The following is a 23,220-nucleotide window of genomic DNA, read 5'->3' as shown; positions in this document are numbered from 1 at the left end:
AAAGATTGTATAAAATTGGTGTTGTGTCATTTTTAAATGTTTAGTGTAATTTGTCAGTGAAACTATCTGTGCTTAGATTTTTTTCCTAGAAAGTGTTTAACTACAAATTCAGATTCTTTGATGGTTATAGGAATGTCCAGGTTATGTATTTTATCATGGGTGAGTTTTGGTAGATCATAATTTTTCAGGAATTGGTATATTTCATCCAAGTCATTGAGTTTATGTGCATAGAATTGTACTTTGTAGAAGTTTCTTAATACTGTTTTAAATATCTTCTGTGTCTGTGGCGATATCCCCTGCTTGGTTCCTGATGTAATTTGTGTATTCTCTTTTTTTCTTTGTCAAACTTGCTCAAAGTTTATCAATTTTATTAATCCTTTCAAAGAACCAGCTTTTGGTTTTATTGATTCCTCCCTTTTTTTCTTCATTTTCAATCTCATCGATTTCTGTTATTTTTCTTTCCTTTCTCTTGCTTACTTGCTTTATGTTTAGTTAGCTCTTCTTTTTCTGATTTCTTACACTAGAGGCTTAAATTATGGATTTGAGATCTTTCTCCTTTTCTAACATAAGCACGTAGTGCTATAAATTTCCCCCAAGTGCTGCATTATCTGCATCCCACAAATTGATATTTTGTATTTTCATTTTTGTTCAGTTCAAAATATTTTCCAATTTCCTTTGAAACTTCCTCTTTGGCTCATTGAATATTTAGAAGTGTATTTCCTGCTAAATATTTGGAAATTTTCCAGTTCTCTTTCTGTTGTTTATTTTTCAGTTTGATTCCATATGGTCAGAAAGCATAGTTTGTATTTTGCTTCTTTTATAACTTGTTAAGTTTGTTTTATGACTCAGGATGGTCTATCTTGTGACCATTTCTCATGCACTTGAAAAGAATGCATATTTTGCTATTGTTAGGTTGAATATTTTATCAATCAAATCAAGTTGATTCATGGGCTTCTTCAGTTCTTCTATACTTTAACTGCTTTTCTGCTTTTCTATTGAATACTGAGGAGTGTTGAAGTCTCCAACTATAACTGTGTATTTGTTTCTCTTTTCAGTTCTGTCAGTTTATGCTGCATATATTTTGAAGAACCATTGTTAGGTGTATAAATATTTAAGATTCTTATGTCTTCTTGGAGAATTGACCCCTTTATCATTATGTACTTCATCTGTGATAATCTTCCTTATTCTCATGTGTACTTCATCTGAAATTAATATAGCCACTACCTCTTTCTTTTGGTTAATTTTGCTTTTCCATCATTTTACTTTTAACTACTTGTGATGTATATTTAAAGTGGGTTTCTTATAAATAGCACATAGTTGTTCTTTTAAATCCATTCAGATATTCTCTTTTATTTGGTATGTTTAGACCATTTAATTTAATGTTGTTATTGATATGGTTGAATTTAAGTCTGTCGTTTTGATATTTGTTTTCTGTCCTCTGTTTTTTTATCTTCTATTTTTGCTTTTCTGCTTTTTCATTTTTTGGAGTATTTGAACATTTTTTAGTATTCGTTTTAACTTACTTATTGTCTCTTTTACTATATCTCTTTCTGGATGTGTGTGTATATAAAATCATTGCTCTAAGAATTACAGTCTATTTAAATTAATATTTTACCACTTCAAGTGGAATATAGAAACCTTACCATCATTACTATCCTCTCCCCTTTTTCTTGTACTTGTCTTTTTTTAAAAAATATATATGTTTTTATCAATTTCAGAGAGAGAGAAAGGGAGAGGGAGAGAGAGAGAAATATCAATGATGAGTCATCGATCAGCTGCCTCCTGCACGCCCCCTACTGGGGATCGAGCCTGCAGCCTGGGCATTTGCCCTGACCAGGAATCGAACCCCAATCTCCTGGATCCTAGGTCGATGCTCAACCACTGAGCCACACTGGCCAGGCTCTTGTACTTGTCTTATGTCTTACATCTATGTACATTGAATACCCCATTAGACAATGTTATAATTTTTTCTTTTAACCATCAATCATATTTTAAAGAGCTCAAGAGAAGAATAGTCTATTATATTTACCCAGGTATTTACCAGTTCTCTTGCTCTTGCCATATATCCTGAAGTTTCAGGTTTCCCTCTGGTATTATTTGCTTTCTGTCTGAATAATCCTTGAGCAATTCTTTTAAGGAAAGTCTGCTGGTGATGAATTTTTTTAGTGTGCCTTCACCTGAGAATGCCTTTATTTTACCTTCTTTCCTGAAGGATATTTTTACTGGAAATAGGGTTCTGGATTTATAGTTCTTTTACTTCAGCAATTTAAAAATGTGCTTATTCCTTCTAGTCGCTAAGGTTTCTAATGAGAAATCCACAGTCATTCAAACTGTTGTTTTCTCTAAGTAATACACTGTTTTCCTCTGGTTTCATTCCAGATTTTTTTCTTTGTCATAAGTTCTCAAAAGTGATGTGTCTGGGTGTCCACTCCTTTGGGTTTACTTCATTTGGGGTTCAGTGAGCATCCTTAATCTGTAGGCTTGTTTTACCATATTTGAGAAGCATTCAACCTTTCTTTCTTCAAATAGGTTTTCTGCACTACACTCTTCTCTTTCTGGGACTCTGATGACACAAATGTTAGACATTTTGAGATTATCTTAAAGCTCCCGAGGCTCCATTCAAGTTTTTCTAATATTTTCTCTCTATCGTTCAGATTGGATCATTTCTATTGATCTATCTTCACCCTCATGAACTCTTCCCCATGTCATTTCTATTCTACTGAGCCCACTCAGTGAGTTTGTATTTCATTTATTTTATTTTTTAGTTCTAAAGTTTCCTTTTGGTTCTTCTTAACAGCTTCTGCTTCTTTGCTAAGACTTTCTGTTTTTCCATCCTTTCTAAGAGTGCTCACCCTGGAGCTTTGATATAATGGCTGCCTTACATCTCTGGTAATGATTCTGTAGTGTTTCAGTGTTGGCATCTGTTACATTTTTTTTCTCGGGCAAGTTGAGATTTTCTGCTACTTCATATGCTAAGTATTTGGGATTGCATGCTGAGCAATTTGGGATTTGTATGTTGAGCCATTTTGGATTCATACACTGAGCAGTTTTGTATTGTATCCTGGATTTTTAAAAATATTTGAGTACATAAGATTCTGGGTCTTGTTTAAATCTACTGGTTTGGTGGTACTTCAAAGTCTGGTCTCAGCTCACAAAACATTGGCCCTTTACATTTTCCACAGCATGCTGTGGTCTGAGATGAACAGCTTGCCATAACATCTTTGGATCTTAGCCTTAGCGAGGTGTGGGTGGCACCCACAATCTGGTAGAGTTCATGGTTCCTCAAAGAATATAATTTGTTTTAATTTCCATGAGCTTTAATTAGATGTCTACTATATTTCTGACACAGCCCCAAGCTCATGAGGTAGAAGGATGGATAAGAGCATTCCACACTCCTGGCCTCTAATGGGCCTGCCAGAAGGTAGGGTGAAGTGTTTGGGTATCTGAGCTCACAGAGGTCTCCTTTCCCTACAGTCCTCCGGGCCTCATATGAGCAAGAGAAAGAAGCACTTACCCACTCCTTCCAGGAGGCCAAGGCGGCCTTGCAGGTAAGAGGGATTGGGCCATGTCAGTCTCTATGAGAGTAGGGGACAGCCTGCAGGAAATCAGCATGGAGCCCCCAATAGCCAAATCTGATGGCCTCTACCTAACTATGAGGGACAGGGTTGATTGCCTTCCATGTATCCAGGCCCCTTGATGTGGCAACCAGACTTAAGATTAGAGTTGGCCTATTTTTCTAAGGACTGTTGGGAGGATCTTGGAGGCTTCATGGGCCGGCTGCCACAGTGCGATTAGACTGGTGGGTGGATGCACAGGGACCTGTGGAACATGAAAGAAGGTGTCTGACCCAATTTGGCTGGTCAGGGATTTCCTAAAGGGAATGAGATCTAAGCCAGAGCCTGAAGGATAGGTTGGAATTCTTCAGATGAAGAAGGGTAGGAAGGGTGCCTTACGCAGAAAAACACCAGTGTGTTTCAAGGCAAGGAGGAAAGGAGGAAAATATGGAATACCTGTGGAACTGAAAGGAGTCCAAGATGCCTGGGGTATAGAGTGGGAGAGAGAACTGAGGCTGGAGAAGTAGGCAAGGGCCAAATGTCGGTGAGCCTGTAAATCATACTAAGCGGCTGCATTCTGTCCTAAAGGTAATGGGCAAGGTTTGGGTGGAGGAAATTCCTGGCAGGGGAAAACTGTGGAGACAAGAATGCACCTTGTGCCCGGCCGGGCGTGGCTCAGCCGTTGAGCGTCAACCTAGGATCCAGGCGATCGGGGTTCGATTCACAGTCAGGGCACATGCCCGGGTTGCGGGCTCGATCCCCAGCAGGGGGTGTGCAGGAGGAAGCCGATCAATGACTCTCTCATCATTGATGTTTCTATCTCTCTCTCTCCCTCCTTTCCTCTCTCTGAAATCAATAAAGATATATTTATAAAAACAACAATAACAATGCACCTTGCAGTTGGAGGAGTGATGTGATATTTGGCTGAAAGAGATGGTGTGTAGCGGGGAGCCATGAGAGATCAGACTGGGAGAGTGTATTGAGCCCGGTTTGGATGTACTTTGAATGCCAAGCTAACACCGGCCTTGAATACCAGGACACTGTCCCCATGGCTGTGGAGAGGCATCAAAGTCTTTAGAACAAGAGGCGGGACTGGTGTGTTTCAGTCAGTGGTTAAAGTGGTTTGAGCCTGCATGGTCGGGTATGGTAGAGCAAAGACAGGCTGAGGAACCCAAAACTGATCCCTCTCTGGGATGTGCTGAAGTCCACCTTCTGCCTTTGTGAACCAGGCTTTGACCATCTCCTCCCTGCTCCCTTCTCCAGGAGACCATAGATGGGCTGACCTCACAGCTGGAGGCCTTCCAGGCCAAGATGAAGAGGGTGGAGGAGTCCATCCTGAGCCGAGACTACAAGAAGCACATCCAGGTGGGTGGCAGTGCACCTGGGGGCCTTTCCCCCTGGAATCTCCAGGGTCTGGGCAACAGGAAAGGCAGTCCCTCTTCAAGGACAGGGCTCAGACGTGACATTCTTATCTTCACAAGGGACTGGAAGAAACAGGGTCCCCATGTCACTGGGCGGGGGGTTGGGGGGTGGTGAGGGGTAAGATTCAGAGAGAGGCATATGGGATAGTAAAATGCTCAGGCCCTAGATTCAGAGAGAACTAGGTGCAAACAACAAACCGACCACTTAGCACAAGCAACTTAACCTACCTGAGCCATGGTTTCCTCATCTGTGTTGCCTCAAGGGGTGTTACTGGGATAGAATGAGATGCAGCCTATTAAGCACTTACCATGGGCCAAGAAAGGGAAGTGACTTCTGCAAGTCAGACAGTGAGTCGGAGGCAGAATGTTGAGGAGGGAGAGAGCCCGCGCACCTCTGCCTGCTGGTCTGATGAAGTCGCTCTATGGCCCTGTCTAGGATTATGGGAGCCCCAGTCAGTTCTGGGAGCAGGAGCTGGAGAGCTTGCATTTCGTCATCGAGATGAAGAATGAGCGTATTCATGAGCTGGACAAGCGGCTGATCCTCATGGAAACAGTGGTACGTGGGTGGACGCGCTGGGAGGATGCACCCTCAGGCCTCTGCTTACTGAGCATTTCCTCTGTGGAGGGTGCAGAGGGAAGGCACCCTGAGGCCCCCACCGACGGCTTTGACCTGCCACCCACGCCGGCCCTTGAGACAGCTGAGGCTGCTCTGTGGCCAGACAGGGTCAAGCTGGGGCTCCTTGTCATCTGGGTCCTGCACTTTTCTTGGCTATTTGTGTTGCTATGACATGGGTGATACCAGGGTAGGTAGCCTGGCTAATCAGGAGGGGCTAGCAGGTGTCACGTGTCAGGCAGGCGCTGAGGAAGGCTGGAAACCAGATAGATACGAGGGGCCAGAGTGGGCAGGGACAGGCCTGGGGAGCCACTGGCATTAAGGACACAGGTGGTTCTGTCTTCAGGAGAAGGGAGGCCTTGGGAACCTAGGGTTGAACCTGAACAGAGATTATGTCGCCCTGGAAGTAGTCGCCCTGGTCCTGTGTGTGCCGCACCACCTACATTTTAATCAGACTATCTCAAATGTTCCCTATACATTTTGTTCATTTTTATGGCATAGCATAACAGGCACACTTAATTTTTTTAAAAAATATATTTTATCCCTTGACTTTTGGAGAACCAAGAATATCCTTTCTCTTCTGAAATGATGGAGATACTAGGGGGTAGTGTCTATAGCCTTTTTTTAACGATCTCATGTGGCAAAATTAAAAGCTGGCAGCCCTCTGTTTACTCCTTGGTTTTGTTTTTTTAGGCAATCTTACTGCTCCATGAAATGTAACATTTGGTCTAGAATGAGCCAGTGTTTTCAGTGACCACATATAAGAGGGAGGTGATGGCACACATTATATCATGGGAGTTTGGTGGCTTTCTGAGCTTGTTCTGATTTGTTACAGAAAGAAAAAAACCTGATGTTGGAGGAGAAGATCAGCACCCTCCAGCAGGAGAGTGAGGACCTCCTCGCCCGGGGCCGCAAGCAAGCAGCAGCCTCAAGGTAGCCCCCCCCCACCTTTCCTCCCGTCCCACCCTCGTTGCCAAAACCCCCAGTTGAGAGTCTCAGGAAAGCCCAGAGAATGGACTGACAGGTGGGCCCGGGCCTATCGGGGGAAAGTGGCCCGGTTCCTTGGGAGCCGGGTATCCCTAGGGACCAGCTCTACCTGGAAACCCAAATCAAAGGCCCTGATTAGGATCCACTTGTCCCCATCCTGGCTGAGTGGGCTTCAGGGGAAAGCCCGATCGGGGAAAGAGGAAACAGGAAACTTACAGCTCAAGAGGCTGAATGAATGAATGAATGTGCGCGCATGAATCGGGTGGGGACCCTGGAGCAGGCTGGTGACCCATCTAAGGAAGGCGTCCTAGAGGAATGGGTTGGGCTCTGCAGTCACTGGAGACCCTGAGAGGCAACCCTGGCCTCTGTCTGCATCCACAGGCAGCTCTCGGAGGACCTGCGTCTCGCCCACGAGGCCCTGGAGAAGGAGTCACAGTTAAGGCGACAGCTCCAGCAGGAGAGGGAGGAGCTGCTGTACCGGGTCCTTGGGGCTGACGCTGCGCCCGCCTTCCCCCTGGCCTCAGTCACCCCCACTGAGGTCTCCTTCCTGGCCACATAGGCTCAGGCCCTGGGCAACCATGACGCCTGTGGTCACAGCTCCCTCTCCAGGACCTTCCAGAGACGACAGCAGGGGCCTCGAGTTCTGTTCCCAGGAGGGGACGACGACAGGAGTGAAATGGGAGCCGGGGTGTGTGCCCAGTGAGCCCCGGGGGCTTGGGCCATGTAGAGTCACCAGTGGGGCTTTGGAGGCCCCAGGAGCCTTGTTTCGAGCTGGCCCAGGAACAAGCAAGAGGGGTCCCCCCCCCCATTCAGGGAGCTGTGAGGCTTTCCCAGGGGAGCCTGTGCCGCTTTGACCATTGGTCAGAGGACACACCCTCCTGGTCCTAACTTGTCAGCTTTGCTGCCAGCTCATCCACATACCCCTAGATGTCCCTGCGTCTGCCCTGGCCTTCTCTCAGCCTCAGTTTACCGCTCCTCTAAAACGATTGGGGGAACTGAACAAATGACTCCCATATCACTACAGTTCCCATTCTAGGACTGTCGGAAGGTCAGGCTCCGAACTGCGGGATGGGGGAGGAAGTGGCCCAAACCCTAAGACTCGATGGGAAGGGTGAGCATCTGGGAGGGTGTCACTGGAGGCCCTTGGGGCTGGCAGTGCCAGGGACCAACCCAGCCACGGCAGGGTCTGGGCAGGACATCGGACATGCCACTGCTTGGTGGTCCCAGGGTCTGGTCAACCCAGGGGTTATGGCCAGAGCTCCTCCTCCCTGACCAGGCAAAGCTCACTCCTTAGCCCTCCGGGTCCCTCAGCCTCAGTGCCGCGTGGGCACAGGGGCCACCTGGTGCGTCTGAGTACACTCCACCACCAAAGCTGGAACCTCACCTGTGTCCAGATGAGGAAACGTAGGTGGGGAGTGGGACTCACAAAGCCAGGACTGGGACCTCCTCTGTCATCCAGGTCTCATCTTGTGCTTTTTCTTTCTCCCCAGGCTCTGGGGATATCAGATCTGTGACAGTCTGTCTCCTCCTTCCTCTCTCAGGCCCCCACCCACTCAGGTCTCTCTTTTACTCCTGCTCGCACCTTAACTCCCACCACCGCTGGTCTCAGGCCCCTAGAACCTGGCCCTCCCCTTCCCACCAGTGCCAAGGGGTGGCCGGAGTAACTCACCCCTGCAGGCCTGCCCAGCCTGACATCTGGGGATTTCAGATTGTTCTCAGGAAGCTTCCAGTCAGCTGGAGGCTGTACTAATAACCTTCCTTGCATAGAGCATTTTAATAAATGCTTTCAGACACACCTCCCTCCTCTGATCTGCATAAGATCCTTGAAACAGGTTCCTACCCCTCTTCAGCATCAAAGCAGACTGAGATCACAGGAGCCGGACGGCCTTGCCTGAGGTCCCCAGCTCCAGTCCCTGGCCTGGGCCAGCACATAGGAAAAGTTAGTCCATTAGAACTACAGTTTCCTCCATTGTCCCAGACTGCCCTCTGCATTCTCTGTCATCCCAGACTACCTCCTTCATTCATTTCTAGTTCTGGGAGTTCAGCAGGGCCAGGGGAGTCTGGTGATGGGCAGACAGGTCATCCAGGAGCCTTGGGGTAGCTCTGGAGTGAATTACACATGTACTTCTTCATGTAACTTTCCCCAAAGGCTGTCTGGGATACACTAGTTCATTGGACATTAATAGGCACAACCAAGAAAAGAATTGGTGGCCAAGTAATTTGAGAAACTCTAGTTCAATCAGATTAAGCAGATCTGCAAACTGCAGGACTTCTCAGAACCTTTAATATGCTAATATACATTGCAAAGTCCCAAGAAAGAAGTGAAGTATTCAGCATTTCCTAAACTCCTTTGACTAAGTTTCAGAGCACTTAACGCTGTAAGATGCCCTTTAGAAAGCCTTGTTTCAGTGGGAGAGGCTGGGCTGGAAAGGGGGCCAGGTGTGGGGAGCAGGGTTTCTCTGTGTAGCCTTTGGTACATGGAGGAGATGAACTGTGGTCATAGCCTCACCCTGGGCCAGACAAGCTATGGAAACCAAATAGAAGCACAATAGTATTCCCTTGGCCTCTGTGTTTTTCTGGGAGAGGGAGGAGGGGTGTCCTCATGACGACCTCTGCTAGGGGAAGGCATCTGGGGCCTGGGCGACTCAGCAGGTTCTGGGCTCCCTCCTTGGGTGCTGGTGCCCAATGGCCCTAGCTTTGCCCAGCCTCAGACCTGGGCTTGGAGTAAGGCGATAAGTGTGAAGTGAGGGGTAAAAGTAGAGAAGGGAGACTGTAAGGGGTGAAGGCTAAGGTTCTTTCTCCCCTATGGGGGCACCTCCTTGGCATAAAAAACACCAAAGTACACACAATTACCTATTCCTGCTTCTGCCCACTGCTCCACACCCAGATGCCTGTATCAGGGAAGGAGCTAGGAAGGGGCAGGGGAGACACGAGGGCTTCGGGTCACATGGACGTGAGTGGTGGCAGTCCCAGTGCCCTGAAGGTTGGTGGCCCGGCAGGTGTAGATGCCAGCGTCCCCAGCCCGGGCCTCTTCCACATACAGGGTACTCCCTGCCTCCTGCTGTACCTGGCCCTCCTTGCGTACCACATCGGTCCACTTGCTGACGTAGGGGGGTCGGCCCATCTGTAGGTAGAACACATAAGTATCTGTCAGCTTCCCCAGTTCCATCTCTGACTCAGGCCCCAGCACTCAGATAAGAGGCATCCCTCAGGGAAAGGGGAAGTGACTTGCCCAAGATCACAGCTCAGTGTCAGAGCCCCTGAAAAGCCAGGTTCTTTGTGGAAAATGCAAAGCTTCTCAAGTCCCTGGAGAGCAGCTGGGGTCCCCTCCCCACTCACGGAGAAGCTGTAGGTAACAGGCCGGAGCAGCACCTCCCTGGATGGGTTTGTGGCACTCTGGTTCTGTGCGGATGTCAATGGTTACTCCCTCCCCAAAGGGAGGAAGTGGGGGACCCATTATCAAAATTCACCGGGAAACACAGTTAAGCAGAGTTAAATTGGGGAAACTCAGACCACTGAGTCTGTCACATGTGCTGGTGAGTTTTGAGTCTCCAAGGCGAGTGGTGGTTATAAAAGGCAGTGTTTTCCTAAGAACACTTTTTTTGGGGGGAGGAACATGTTTGGGGAGATACTGGCATAGTGAAAACATGGTCTCCTAACCATCTGCATGTTCTTTTTCCCTTGTTGGGTCTCAGCTTCCACTTTTGACAAGTGAGAGAATGGCACCCCACACACACTATTTCTATGTCCTAAAGCGGGGCTCCCCGTCACATTTTTTCTGGGTGCAGCCCTCCCTCCAAAGCTCATGTCCGAGTGACAAGACTCCTTTGTTTCACCCCTTAAATTTACAACAAGTTGGACATGTATAATTCAGAGCATCCATAGCTCAACACACAAACACACCTGAAAGATCCATGCATCGGGACATCTGAAGATGGGTGTATTGGAATGAGTAGGGGAAGTAGGACAGAGAAGGACAGGGACGGTGGCAACAGATGCAGTTCGGTGCCCACTGCGATTCCAGCAAGCAAAGTAGTGGAAAAGTCTAGCTGCAGCCCTCACACTAGGGCCTGGAGTGTAAAGGGCAGAAGCAGTTTTCCTCTGGGAAAAGGCATCTCGCTTCCCTTCTCCCCATTGTAGCAGAGCTGGGCAGAGGTAGCTGGGAAGCTTTAAACAGCACAGCAGTGCCACCATCCATCGTTAGTTGGGAGGCAAAGTAGTGAGTTTGCAAACTTTTCTCCTTTCCCCACCCGTCCCAACAGAGCCTGGTAAAGAAAGCTGAGATGCCCCAAATAACACAGCAGTGCCGCCCACAGCCATTCCTGGCAGGGGGCAGAGATCTGAGATCATAAACTTGCCCCCTCGCCCCATGCCCTACCCAGGTAGATGCAGTGAGATTGCCTCCAAAAACACAGCAGGTTCAGTGGCCACTAGTGAAAAAAGGTAGCTCTAGGAGCTCACAAAACCCATTCTTCACCACCCACCACGTTCACCCACCACAATGGTCATGCTGAAACTGAGGCGGGCTGGTCACAAATGGGACACCCACCATCCCAGTGTGTATGCGGCATTTTCCTCAATCTAAGTGACCCTATTCCACCACTAGCCTAGGGGTGCTAATGGTACAAGTAAAAGAACACAAAAACCTGTGCTATACCACCACCTACTGGAATATGAAAGACAGTACCCTACCTAGCAAAGTGCTGAATTATTGCGAGCAGAACAGTATCTAAGCAACAAAAGGGTTCATTGCCTCCACTATACAGGCAGAGACACAATCCATTAAACACCATGAACAGCCAAGGTAACTTGGGAGCACAGAAAGAAAATAGTCTCCAGAAAATACAGTCATGGAAGACTGGGACTTAACTGACGGAGAATTCGAGATTGTAGTTATGAAGAAACTCAACATTATGCAAGAAAAATTAATGAACAAAAAGGAGTATTTTACCAAAGAGATTGAAACTACAAAAAAAGAACCAAATTCCGGAGCTGAAGCACTCAATAAATGAGGAAAGTATTAGAGAGCATTGGAAGTAGAGCAGATCAGATGGAAGAGAGAATTAGTGAGCTTGAAGATAGAAATCTAGGAATAACCCAGGAGGAAGAAGAGAGAGAACTAAGTTTTTAAAAATGAAAGGTCTCTACAAGAACTATCCAACTACGTTAGAAAGAGCAACCTAAGGATAGTAAGTGTGCCAGAAGGAGGAGGGAGTGAGAAGGGAACAGAAAGCCTACTCAGTGACCTAATTGGTGAGCACTTCCCAAGTCTATGGAAAGAACTGGGGTCTACAATTGAGGGAGCTAATAGAACACATAATTATGGCACACAAAAAGACCTGCTCCAAGACTCATTGTATTCAAACTGACCAAAAAAAATCAAAGATAAAAAGGAATTCTCAAGGCAGCCAGGGAACAAAAGACAACGGACACCCCATTAGATTATCACCCGGTTTCTCAATAGAAGAATTACAAGGCAGGAGAGAATGGAAGGAAATATTGGAAGAGAACCATCAGTCAAGGATTTTACCCAGCAAAGTTAATCTTTAGACGTGAAGGGAAAGCAGAGGCTTTCCCAGGCAAACAACAGCTGAGAGACCTTATTACCACAAGCTCTACATTATAAGAAATGTTGAAGGAAGCTCTTCTACCAGAAACAAAAACACAAACGTATACAAAACTTGGAGTAAGGTGACTAACAGGCAGAAGCAAGACGCAGCTCAGGCCCCATTTTTGTGTGATTTGGGCCAGTTTGGTCTCGTCTCGTCACCTCAGAGAAGACGTCCTAACCGCTCTATCTTAAGTACACCTGACCACTTCCCTATGTTAACCTTGATGCAGCTCATATGCCCCAGAGATCATGTTTGTTCACTTCCCCTCCCCGTTTAGACTGTGAGCTCACAGAGAGCAGAAGCCATGTCTCTCACTGAGTCGTCATCATAGTCGCAGTACCTTGTACAGCATCTGGGACGTGGTGGGTGCTCAATAATTATCACTGGATAAATCAACAAAGGAACACATCGTACATTTTTATACAAGAACCCGTGAAGTAGCTCTATCTGACAAATGAGGAAACTGAGGCCCAGAAGAGGGAAATGACTTGCCCGAGGTCACTCAGAGAAGTCGCGTCAGAGTTGGGACTGGAATCCCTGTACGTCAGATTCCCAGTCAAGCAGTGGCTCCACTGTGCTGTGACCACCCCTGGCCCTCGCCCGAATCCTTCACTCCCACACTCCGGCGCCACAGACATGCACACTCTCAGCCTCCTCTTACCCTCTGCTTACCTTCTGCCCCGGATACTCCCAGCTGAAGTCCACAACAATCTCGGGCTCGCTCAGAACTGTGCAGGTCACATTGAAGTTCTCTCCCAGTAGGGCAGATGTTGCTGAAGCTTGGATGGTGGGTTTGGGGGACGAAGATGGGTCTGCCATGGAGAAGACAGGGGGGAAATGGGGACAAACATGTTGAACTGATTTAATGATTGAATGGAATGGGCGAAGTGGTTAAATTCAGAGAGGATGAGCGGTTGAGGCGGTTGAGTTGATAGAGGATGTGTGAGCGGATATAACGAATGAACAGAGGATGGGTAGATGACGGAACAGGTGACCTGATGGAGGATGGGTGAATGGAATGATTGAGTTGAGGGAGGGTGGATGAGTGGAACAATGTGGCTCGAGTAAGAATAAGTGGGTGAACAGAAAGGCTGAACTGATGCAGCCTGGCTCAACAGCGGATTGGCTGGCTGTTCCTGGACAAGACGGTTGAATACAAGGCATGTTGTTAAAAGGTCGTTGGTGGTTTAGATCTCCATAATCCACAGATTCCAAACCTGAGGTTCCCAAAGGAGGCATCCCTCCCCATCTCCTGCCCTGCCCTGCCCTGCCCACCCAGAGCCCTAGGCTCACGCACAGTTGATGTAGATCAGCATGTACTTGGTAGAGATTTGTCTCAAGCCTCCTAGGCTGGCCAAGCAGAAGAGGGAGCCAGCCAAGGAAGCTCGGGGCCGGTGGATAGTGAAGCCCTTCTTTACATCAAAGGAGATGTCCGTCCCATCCACTGGAACCTCCTCTGGGGGGAACTCTCGATGCAGCGTCACCTGGGCCAGGGGGTTGGTCACCTGGCAGGGAAGCAGGGCTGGTTGATGACTGCGTAACTGTACCACCTCATAATAATTCTCTGTGGGCACAAAGAGCTCTTCTGGGTCTGGAAGGAAGAAAGGAGAGAGAAGAATGAGCTTGGGACAGATTTATTGTTTCCTGCTTCTCTACCGCCACTCGTGAGCATGAAGTCCCTTGTGGGGACTTGAAATCCCACTTTCCCTGCCCTTCTCTGTCTCCATGTTCTTTCCTCTCTGGTAAGGGGTTCTGAACTGGGGGTTGAAGACCAGCCTGCTAGTGCCAGCTTTTGTCATTAGCTTGCTGTGCATCTTAAACAAATCTCTTTCCCTCTCTGGTCTTTGGTGTCTTCATTTGTACCATGAGGGGGTTCAGATGGCTTGGCCTCGAATGGTCCTTCAATGTGAAAAGTATTATAGGAAGTACTGAACTTGAAGTTGAGGTTTCTGGTTTGATTCCCAATCCTGTCACCCACTAGCTGTGGGATCTTAAGCAAATCACTTTCTTCCTCTGAGCCTTGGTTCTTATATGTCAGGTAGGAGCGATTATCCCATTCTGGCCTACTTTGCAGAGCTGATTAGAAGCAAGTGGGATACTGGATATGAGGCACCAGGCCTGTGGGAGGCACACATTCATCAAACTCTCTCAAGGTACTTTCAGCAACACAGCCTCAGGTCAGATTCTTGGGTGCACAGTGGTGCGGTGAGTAGAAATTATCTGCGGACCAGTTTTCTAGAGCAGTGCTGTCCAATAGAACCTTCTGGCATGATGGAAATGTTCTGTATCTGTGTTAATATGTAACCACTAGCCACGTGCGGCTATCAGGCATTTACAAATGCAGGTAGTGCAACTGAGAAACTGAATTTTAAACTTATTTCATTTCATTAATTAAGATTTAAATAGCCCCATCGGTTTAGTGGCTTCTGCATTGGATGAAACCACTCTAAGGTTGGACAAACGCAATGGTTAACTTTGGCTGAGCATTAGAATCACCTGAGTGGTTTTAAAATAACCAATTCCTGGGCATCACCCCCAGACCAAGTAAATCAGAACCTTGCTGGGGGCAGGGGAGAGAATCAGTAGCTTTAAGTCTCCACAGGTGATGCTGGTGGGCAACCAGACTGCTGGTTCCCAAATCTTCCCAAAGACAGGACTTCCCTGTAGGACTTGGCATTCCAGGGTTCCAGACTTCCTCCAGACTTAATGGGCATGGGGCCCAGAAACCTGTGTTTTTAAGAGGTTTCCAGGTGACACTGAGTCAGGGGTCAAGGGCCTCTAGATTGGGTGATCATTACTGTTATGGTTGGATTTGAGTAAGGGAGACCAGCCGATTCTAAAAGAGCCATCTGTTTCCTCAGTGGAACAAAGTTGGGCTCCTCACATCTCCACGGAATTAGCCATCCAGTCCCAGAATGTCACAAGAAGGATCTTGGAGACCACTCGGGGCACAAGTCCCTCATTTTACAGGTGGGGCGAAGGGGAAAAACTTAAGACAGTTATGTCTGCAGGGTTTTCTCTGATCGAGGCCTTGGAGACGCGGCCTCCAGGGCACCTGTGAAGAAGATGAAGGCCCTTCCCTGGCGGTCCCGGCCTTCGGTGCAGGCGGCCCGGCAGTCGCGGGCCCAGCAGCTGTACTCCCCGGTGTCGGCGCCCGTGGAGTTCACCAGCTGTAGCCGGCTGTGCTGGCTGAAGTGCTTGATTCTGAAAGACATTCGGTGGGGGCAGGAGGTGGGTGTGCCTGAGACACCTGGGGGCAGCGCCTGGTTGGTTGACAGTCCTCCCCAACTTTCATCACCCCAGCCACCCAGCTCCCCTTCCCCAGCAGAGCTGGCAGGGTTTGTTTGGGCCCCACCCACAGTTTCTGATCGGCTGGCCTATCCCACACGCAACTTCTGACTGGCCCATCTGCCCCGCGTTGACCATGCCCACCCATTGCGAGTGGGATCCCCCAGAGTCCTCTGTGCTCCTTGGCTCCTTCCTGTGTCTCTCTGTTCGGGTCAGCAATTGCCCTCTAGGCACCTCTACCTGCCAAAGGAGGCAGAGTTCCAGGAAATCTCATTTTAAGACTAAATTGGGAGAAAATAGACAAACCCGAGCCCAGTTTTGTATCCCAGCCTCTGCCTGCCTTCTTTTGGGCTTGGGTGGGCACTGCTGGTGGGCCCCACTTTGCCTTTCTTTCCGGCTTCCCTACAGCGGTGCCCCTGACAGAAGGGTGGCCTCCAGCTGGACAGCCGGCCTCTTTTGCCTTACCATTGCCACCTTTCTCCCTATGGGCACTATTTGCTGCCCCCAGAACTGACTTCCCAGGATTGTGGGAAGCCCTGTCTCCCATTCTGTGAAGTCACTATGCATCTGATGGGTCTTGTGAGCCCACCTTACTGTTTCTTTCAGATGCCTGCAGTTGTACATAATAGGATGCCCAGTGTGGGTCCTGGGCCATTTTAATCCCTATGGAAACTGTTGGAGTGCTAATAAACCGCTGCCCAACACCCTCTGACCCACCCTGGGCCCATGCAGGCTGCCTCGGGAGTTCCTCACCCCATACCTGAGGCGTCCCTCACCCTCCTCTTCCAGGTACACAGGCACCCTCCAGTGGACCACCTTTCCCAGGCAGCGCAGCTCCAGGGGCTCCCCAGCCCGCAGGCTCAGAGAGTCCCCCACCTTCTGGAAGTGGCCCCTCCCTAGCACCTGGGTCAGGATGGAGGGGGCCTGGGGGCTGGGAGCTGCAGCCTCCACAGGAGTCTTCATCTGCAGGGACTTCTGTCTCCGGTCTGATTTGGGTTTTCTCCTGCCTGGGGCCCCTGAGGGCTTCATCTCACCAGGGCTGGCTGCTTTGACAGCCTTCTTCTGAGCCTTTGGAGCTCTGCCACGCTCCTGGATTTCAGCTGCAGGGAAGACAGGATGGGCCTGGGGTCACCAGCCCTCACCATTCGCCTCCAGTTCTGTCCTTTCTTCACCCCAGCAGTTGACAGAATCCCAGAGTTCTGTTAAGACCTTTTATACTTATTACTACTACAAGTCATTGCCACTCTTTAGGAAAAAAATAAAATAAAACACAGACAAACCAAGGAAAAAAATTAAATTTGCTCCCAAACTTACCATCCAGAGAGAACCACCATGAATATTTGAAGCACATTTCCCCCAGGCTATTTTAATGCAGATATTTTAAATAACTATTTTGTTAAAAAATAAAATGGAACAATACAATACATATCTCTAATGTGAATTTTCACTTAGTAATAGGTTTTGATTAGCATTCCATGTCAAACACATGTACACCAACATTTTTTTATGACTTGCATGGGATTTCATGGTTCGGATGTATCATGATTTATTTTTTCATTGTTGGGTATTTGGGTTTTTTACACTTAGCCAAAGTGCAACTGCTTGTGGGCTATGCCAGGGAACTTAACACATTTTCTTTTCCAACTTGCCAACGATATTTTAACACCTTCTAAAGCATGCTCCAAAAGAGATCGCTTAACCTGCACTTAGATATGTCTAGTGATGGGGAGCTCAGTATCTAATAATACCAATAGCTACCGTTGGGAGAGTCTACAGTGTTTCTGGAACAGTACTAGCCCATTTATACACATTTTCTTATTTCATCTTCTTAATGATGACCGCAAAGTACACATAACTCTGATTTCACAGATGAGGAACTTGAGGCTCATAGAGGTTAACTTTCCGAAGGTCCAGTGCTAAGGAGTAGGAGACCTTGAACTCAAACCCAGGTCAGCCTGACTCCAGAGCCCATGGTGATTCCACCAGTAGCTTATCCCAGTAGCTTGCAGATGTTGGCCCACGATCCTCGACTTTTACCAGATCTAATTTTTCTTCCCCACGGAAGAGGAAATGAAATCATTCCATGTGCCTGCTGATCACCCCACCCCCAAATCTTCTCTTCGGACAGAGAAGGTTGTGCAGTTTGCACCAAGACCCAAGGCTCTTTCTTTTCCTTCCTAGTAGTTCCCAGATGCACCCTTTTCTCTCTGTCTCACTGCTAACAGTGGGGCCCTGATCAGATCACATCCAGACCGTCAGTGTAGCTCCCAAATAACTAGCCTTTTTACCCCTGATTAGATACAGCTTAAACCACGATGTTACAAAAGCCTTGGGCCACCCCGTCATTGGCAGGGGTGGCAGGGAACAATTAAGCAAGGGGCCTAGAAGAGTGTGTGGGCAGCAGGAATAGAAAAGGTCCCAGTGGAGTTTAGCAACTGTCCTTTTTTATGGTCCCTGACCACACCATCATTTACACAGGCAGGCACCTAATAGGAAAAAAACATACACACGTGAAAAAACAACAAAAGAAAGGACCAAACCCCCACTTTCACACCTGAGTCCTCCGGTTTTCACAATTGTTAAGAACAAACTCCATTCGCCCTGGGTGTCTCCTTTGCTCCCACTACAACCCCACTCAGGACTTCAGACACCAAATGGGTGGGGTCCTTTTATTCTATACCGAGCAATTCTCTGCGACACACTGGATGTCCTACAGCTTAAATCAATTCGGACACATCTATGCAGAGAGAGCGTCAGACCCCGCAGGTTACAGGCTCAGACCCACAAGACTGCCCCTCCCCTCCCACTTCAGGGCCAGCCTCAGGTCACCTGTGCTTCTGACCAACAGGCTGTAAATCGGGGAGCCCACACCCGCCTCCTGAGATTTGATTGCTAGAATGGTTCATAGGACTCAGGGAAACATTTGCCAGTTTATTATAAAAAGAAATGATAAAGGATGCATATGACCATCCAAATGGAAGAGAGACACAGGGCCAGGTAAGTGGGAAGGAGCACAGGGCTTCCGTGCCCTCTCCAGGTGTACTCTCTCCCAGCCCCTCCAAGCGCTCAGCAACCCAGTTCTCACAACCCCATACTCCTGGGACATTTCTGGAGGCTTCCTCACACAGGCACAGCCCATCATTAACTCAATCCCCAGCCCCTCTCTGTTTCCCACAGGATGGGGGCGGGGCTGAAAGGGCCAAGCTTCTTTGGTCTTTCTGGTGACCTGCTCCATCCTGAAGCTATCCGGGAGCCCACCAAGGGTCACCTCATTAGAACAAAAGACCCTCCTATCACCTGGAAAATTCCAAGTGATTCAGGAGCTCTGTGTCAAGAATCGAGGTAGGTCAAAGACCAAATATTACAACAAAAGATGCTCCTAGTGCTCTTATCACTGAGGAAATTACAAGGGTTTTAGGAGCTCTGCGCCAGGAACCAGGAGCAGAGACAAAAATATATTTTTTCTATTATTTCACAACAATGTAGACGGTCTCCCTGGTGTCCCTAATGGGGACATCTATCCTGGGGCCATGCCTGGCCTTGGAGGGAAAGGGTGTTTCAATGATTTTAAGAAGTTTTGGTGGTTTGGGGGAGGTTTATTTTGAATTCCTTACATGGAAAGAGAATTTAACAGTTCACAGAGAATCCCCCCCACACACACACACATGCACATGCACATACGTATGTGCACGTGCGCACACACACACACACATTCTGGTTTAACCTTTGCCGTAGCCCCCGAAGGGCCACCCAGTGAGCAGATATTACTCCCTTTTACAGGGTGAGAAACTAAGCCTCAGAGAGAACAGCTGGGCTTGACATATTAATGAGGTGACCTAGAACACTGAAGTCTGGCATCGAAAAACGAAGATGCTTTGAGGCGGTATCTAGGCCACTCCAGAGAAGGGATGGTGAGCCTGGACCAGCTGATGGAGCATGGACTTCAGAGCCAGTGGTGCTGGGCTTTCCTTGTTTGCTCTGCTACAAACTCGCTGTGTGACCTTGGCCAAGTCACTTGAGTCCCCTGAGCCACATTTTCCTCATTTAGAAAATGAGAACAAGAACTCCTGCCTGGCACAACTGCAGGTATACCTCGTTTATGGCGCTTCACTTTATGGTGCTTCTCAGATGTTGCATTTTTTACAAACTGAAGGCAAAACCCTCCACCAGCAAAAAGATTACACCTCTCTTTACTGCAATACCCTCTTTATTTACGGTGGTCTGGAACCGAATGTGCAATAGCTCCGAGGTATGCCTGTATTACGTATATTAAGTGAGAATATACGTAAGCACTTATAGTGCCTGGCAGATAGTAGCTCAATAAATAGTCATCATGAATAGTGTATTCATTTCTGTTGCTATAACAAATTGTCACAAATTAAGTGACTTAAAACAACACACATTTATTATCTTACAGTTCTGGGGGTCAGAAGTCTGACATGGGTCTCAAGGGGCTAAAATCAAGGGCTGTATTCCTTCTGGAGGCTCTTGGGAAATCTGTTTCCTCCACTTTTCCTGCCTGTAGAGGCTGCCCACATTCCTTGGCCAGGGCCCCGTTGCTCCACCTGCAAAGCCAGCAATGCTGGCCCAAGTCTTCCTCACGCAGCGTCTCTCTGGCTCTCTGGTCTGACTCCCTCTTCTGCTTTCAGGGATGATCGTGATCACACTGGGCAAACGGTCCTTCCTATTCTAAGGTCAGCTGATTAGCAACTTGAATTCCACCCGCAGCCTTAACTTTGCCATGTGAGGTTCTGGGGATTAGGATGTGGACATCCTTGGAAGCATGTTATTCTGCCTGCCACAAATGGTATATTTTTAAAAATCCAAATATAAAGCTAATGTTTTAATAGCCAGACATCCATAGATAGAGGCCTTCCATGAAGCACACAAGCCAGTCAGAGGGCAGGATAAGAGAGGGGCCAGGAGTGCCTGCTGGTTCTTTTTTTTTTTTTTTTAATCCTCACAGAAGATATGTTTTTATTGATTTTATGATTTTTTAAAAATATATCTTTATTGATTTTAGAGAGAGGAAAGGAGAGGAGAGAGAGAGAGAGAGAAACATCAATGATGAGAGAGTCATTGATCAGCTGCCTAGCCCGAAACCCTGATCACCTGGACCCTAGGTCGACGCTCAACCGCTGGGCCACACCCTGCCAGGCCTTTATTGATTTTAGAGAGAGAGGAAGGGGGAGGGAGAGAGAGAGTGAGAAACATTGATCGGTTGTCTCCTGTACATGCCCCAACCAGGGACTGATCCCGAAACCTTTTTTTTGTTTGGTGTACGGGATAACATGCCAAGCAGTGAGCCACCTGGCCAGGGTCCTGCTGGTTTTTTGATTGCCCATCATTGAGAGGCCACTGTGAGAGCAGCAGGCGGGAGGAAGGAAGTCTCCGGATTCTAGGTCTGGAGACCTATTTGGTCTGGAGTTGCGATCTGACTGAGGGCTGGGGTAGAGTGGCGCCCGGAGCTGGGGCTGTCCTGCCGGATCTGACAGGGCCACCGCAAGCCCTGATTACAGGGCGGCTGCAAACACATCTGCACTAGCAGAGGCCCCACTTCCCAGGCTGCGGGCTGTGCCCAGGAGCACGTGGGCAGGGCTCTCTGGGAGCCACCACGGGATGTCTGCAGCTTTGGAGCCTCTGGGTTTGCCAAGCCAATAGTCACTTAGGCAAACTGAGGGAAGACATCAAGTTTCATTTCAGGACCTGATGATGATGATGATAATGATCGTAACTAAAAATTCTTAGGCCCCTAGGGGGCGCTGTGCAGAGCGCTCTCCACGCATTATCTAACACTCACAGAGCCCTATCAGAAAGCTTTCACGGACATCCCCATTTTACAGATGAGGAAACTGAGTGTCATGTGGTTTGCCCAACACATCCTGTCTGATGCTAGCACGTTGTATATTCATGCTGCTGTGTCTAGGACTCATAAAACAAAGAGGTTGGACTAAACCAGAACTTTTCAAGTTTAAAAGCAAACCAATCAATAGATAAAGTCTAGATAGCAGAACCCTCTCTTGAAATATTAAAAGGCCAAAGATAAAAAATAATAATAGGGTCGTTCTGGTTGAAGGGGGTGGGGGTTGGAAACCCCAATCCAGCTTTTCACTCACTATCTTCCCTCTCACTCCCACCCCAAGGCAGGCAACAGAACAACAGAATTGCTTCCTTAGAGCATAGTTTTTAAATCCCTGGGCTAGATGACTCTCAAGGATCCTTCTCAATGCCCATGTGCTAAATGTCTGAGATCACATCACTCTAGAATCCCCACCCCCAACTCCTTCTCTTTCAGATAACCCCCCATTTCAACCATCAGCTTTTGCTGAACTGCTACTTGCTTACGAGGAAGATGACTGCCCCCTCCCTCCCATCTGAAGCTCCCTAAATAACATCTGATAGCACCATATGGGAACATCGCCAAGGGCCAGACAGCATCTGGATGAGGGAGTCTGGGATGACACCATCTCTCCAAATCCTGTGCCAAGCCCAGTTATTCTCTTGCTGAGATTATTCCAGTCCCAACCTCTTCCTGGGATGGCTGGAAGTGGAGAGATGGAGGAAAAGTCTCCCTGGGGCCTCAGCCTCCCCCTAAGGATCTGTCTTCTATTAGGTTCTGGGCTAGAAATCTTTCCGCCTGTGCCCCTGATGGAGCCCTCAAACTGCTGCTATTTGTGAGCAAAATGATAGACTCTTAGAGTCAAAGAACCTAGAAATAAACACTCTAACTTTTAGAATTATATAATCTTGGTATGGTCCGCTTTAATCAGGGTCTTTACAATTAAAATAATATTGCTACCACTTGTTGAGTATTTACGCGTGAGGCTCCAGGCCAAACGTTTATATACATTATGTCATTCAGTCCTCAAAACCACTCTATAATTTTAAGATTACTGTTATCCCCACTTTACTCCTGAATAAACCGAGTCTTAGAGACTGTTTTATTAAATCTTACCAGTGAGCCTCGAAAAGCCAGGATTTGTTCTGTCAGATTTCAGAGCTCCACGTACTTTGAACCACCCATGAGTCTATGTCATTAATAGACTTAAACTGAGAGCCTCTGATCAGAGAGGCCTGTTGGCTCTGGAAGATCACACAGCCCACCTTCACTGGAGAGGTGAAGAAGCTGAGCTCCCAGAGGTGACAGGACCCAGCCAAGGTAGCAAAGACACTGAATGGAGGAGCTGAGCTCAGAGCTTAGCTCCCGACACCAGGGTTCCAGCGCTCATTCCCCTTCCCTATGTGGTCAACAGGGCACAGTCCCGGGAAAGGAGACTGGGGCTGGGGGGAGAGGGGGTGTCAGGACATCCTGGGGGAGTAAAAATGATTTGCAGAGATGGAAGGAGAGGTCCCTACCTGAAATGACACAGATGAGCAGGAAACAGGACAAGATGCAGAGGGTTCTGGGATCCATAGTGAGGGACCTGGAGCTGCAATGCCGATGTGGCCGTAGGAGCTGCAGGGGACAGACTGTTGGGGCTGGCGCGCCTGAGCGGGGGAAGTAGGAGCAATGGACCCCTGGGAATGGGAGGGGATGGGACCTGATTTCAAAGGCAAATCAAAGTCCGGAGCCCTGGTTTCTCCAGGACTTCAAACAAAATTCCTTTCTCTGGGTTCCCCCTTGCCAAGGTGAATGGAGCTATTCAGAGCCCTGCTCAGGAAAAAACAGTCCTGCCGCCAGGAGTTGAGGGTCCCCAAGGCCAGACAGGCAGAGTTAGTTGGGAGGCAGCTGGAAGGGCCATTGA

The 23,220-nt window shown here is 48.1% G+C and overlaps 2 protein-coding genes across 2 annotated transcripts in view; one reads left to right on the top strand and one right to left on the bottom strand.

The window, feature by feature from the left end:
• The window catches only part of CCDC69 (coiled-coil domain containing 69), a 33,439-nt gene extending 24,307 nt beyond the window's left edge, over positions 1-9,132 (top strand). The window contains exons 5-9 of the mRNA XM_081134682.1: positions 3,475-3,548; positions 4,818-4,919; positions 5,412-5,531; positions 6,424-6,521; positions 6,957-9,132. Of these exons, the coding sequence (XP_080990808.1) occupies positions 3,475-3,548; positions 4,818-4,919; positions 5,412-5,531; positions 6,424-6,521; positions 6,957-7,134 (572 nt within the window). The 3' untranslated portion in view covers positions 7,135-9,132. The remainder of the gene's footprint in view (positions 1-3,474; positions 3,549-4,817; positions 4,920-5,411; positions 5,532-6,423; positions 6,522-6,956) is intronic.
• Positions 8,839-22,905, bottom strand: LOC308555905 (platelet-derived growth factor receptor-like protein). Its single transcript, XM_081134683.1, has 6 exons — positions 22,832-22,905; positions 16,236-16,575; positions 15,243-15,391; positions 13,485-13,778; positions 12,860-12,999; positions 8,839-9,699 (listed from the first exon to the last, which is right to left on the bottom strand). Exons 1-6 carry the CDS (start codon positions 22,887-22,889, stop codon positions 9,484-9,486), a joined length of 1,197 nt encoding a protein of 398 aa, XP_080990809.1. The 5' UTR covers positions 22,890-22,905; the 3' UTR covers positions 8,839-9,483.
• Between the last annotated feature and the right edge of the window lie 315 nt (positions 22,906-23,220).

Source organism: Miniopterus schreibersii, assembly GCF_964146895.1.
Source record: "Miniopterus schreibersii genome assembly, chromosome: 4".
NCBI lineage: Eukaryota > Metazoa > Chordata > Mammalia > Chiroptera > Miniopteridae > Miniopterus > Miniopterus schreibersii.
This window is presented reverse-complemented; position numbering and strand designations above follow the sequence as displayed.

Bases quoted from the DNA above. Each gene is read 5' to 3' on its own strand.
- LOC308555905 (XM_081134683.1), bottom strand. From the start codon at position 22,889: ATGGATCCCAGAACCCTCTGCATCTTGTCCTGTTTCCTGCTCATCTGT. The intron at 16,576-22,831 runs GTAGGGACCTCT...TCTTCCCTGCAG, and splicing joins GCTCATCTGTGTCATTTCAG to CTGAAATCCAGGAGCGTGGC. The intron at 13,000-13,484 runs GTGCGTGAGCCT...TCTCCATGGCAG, and splicing joins CATGCTGATCTACATCAACT to ACCCATCTTCGTCCCCCAAA.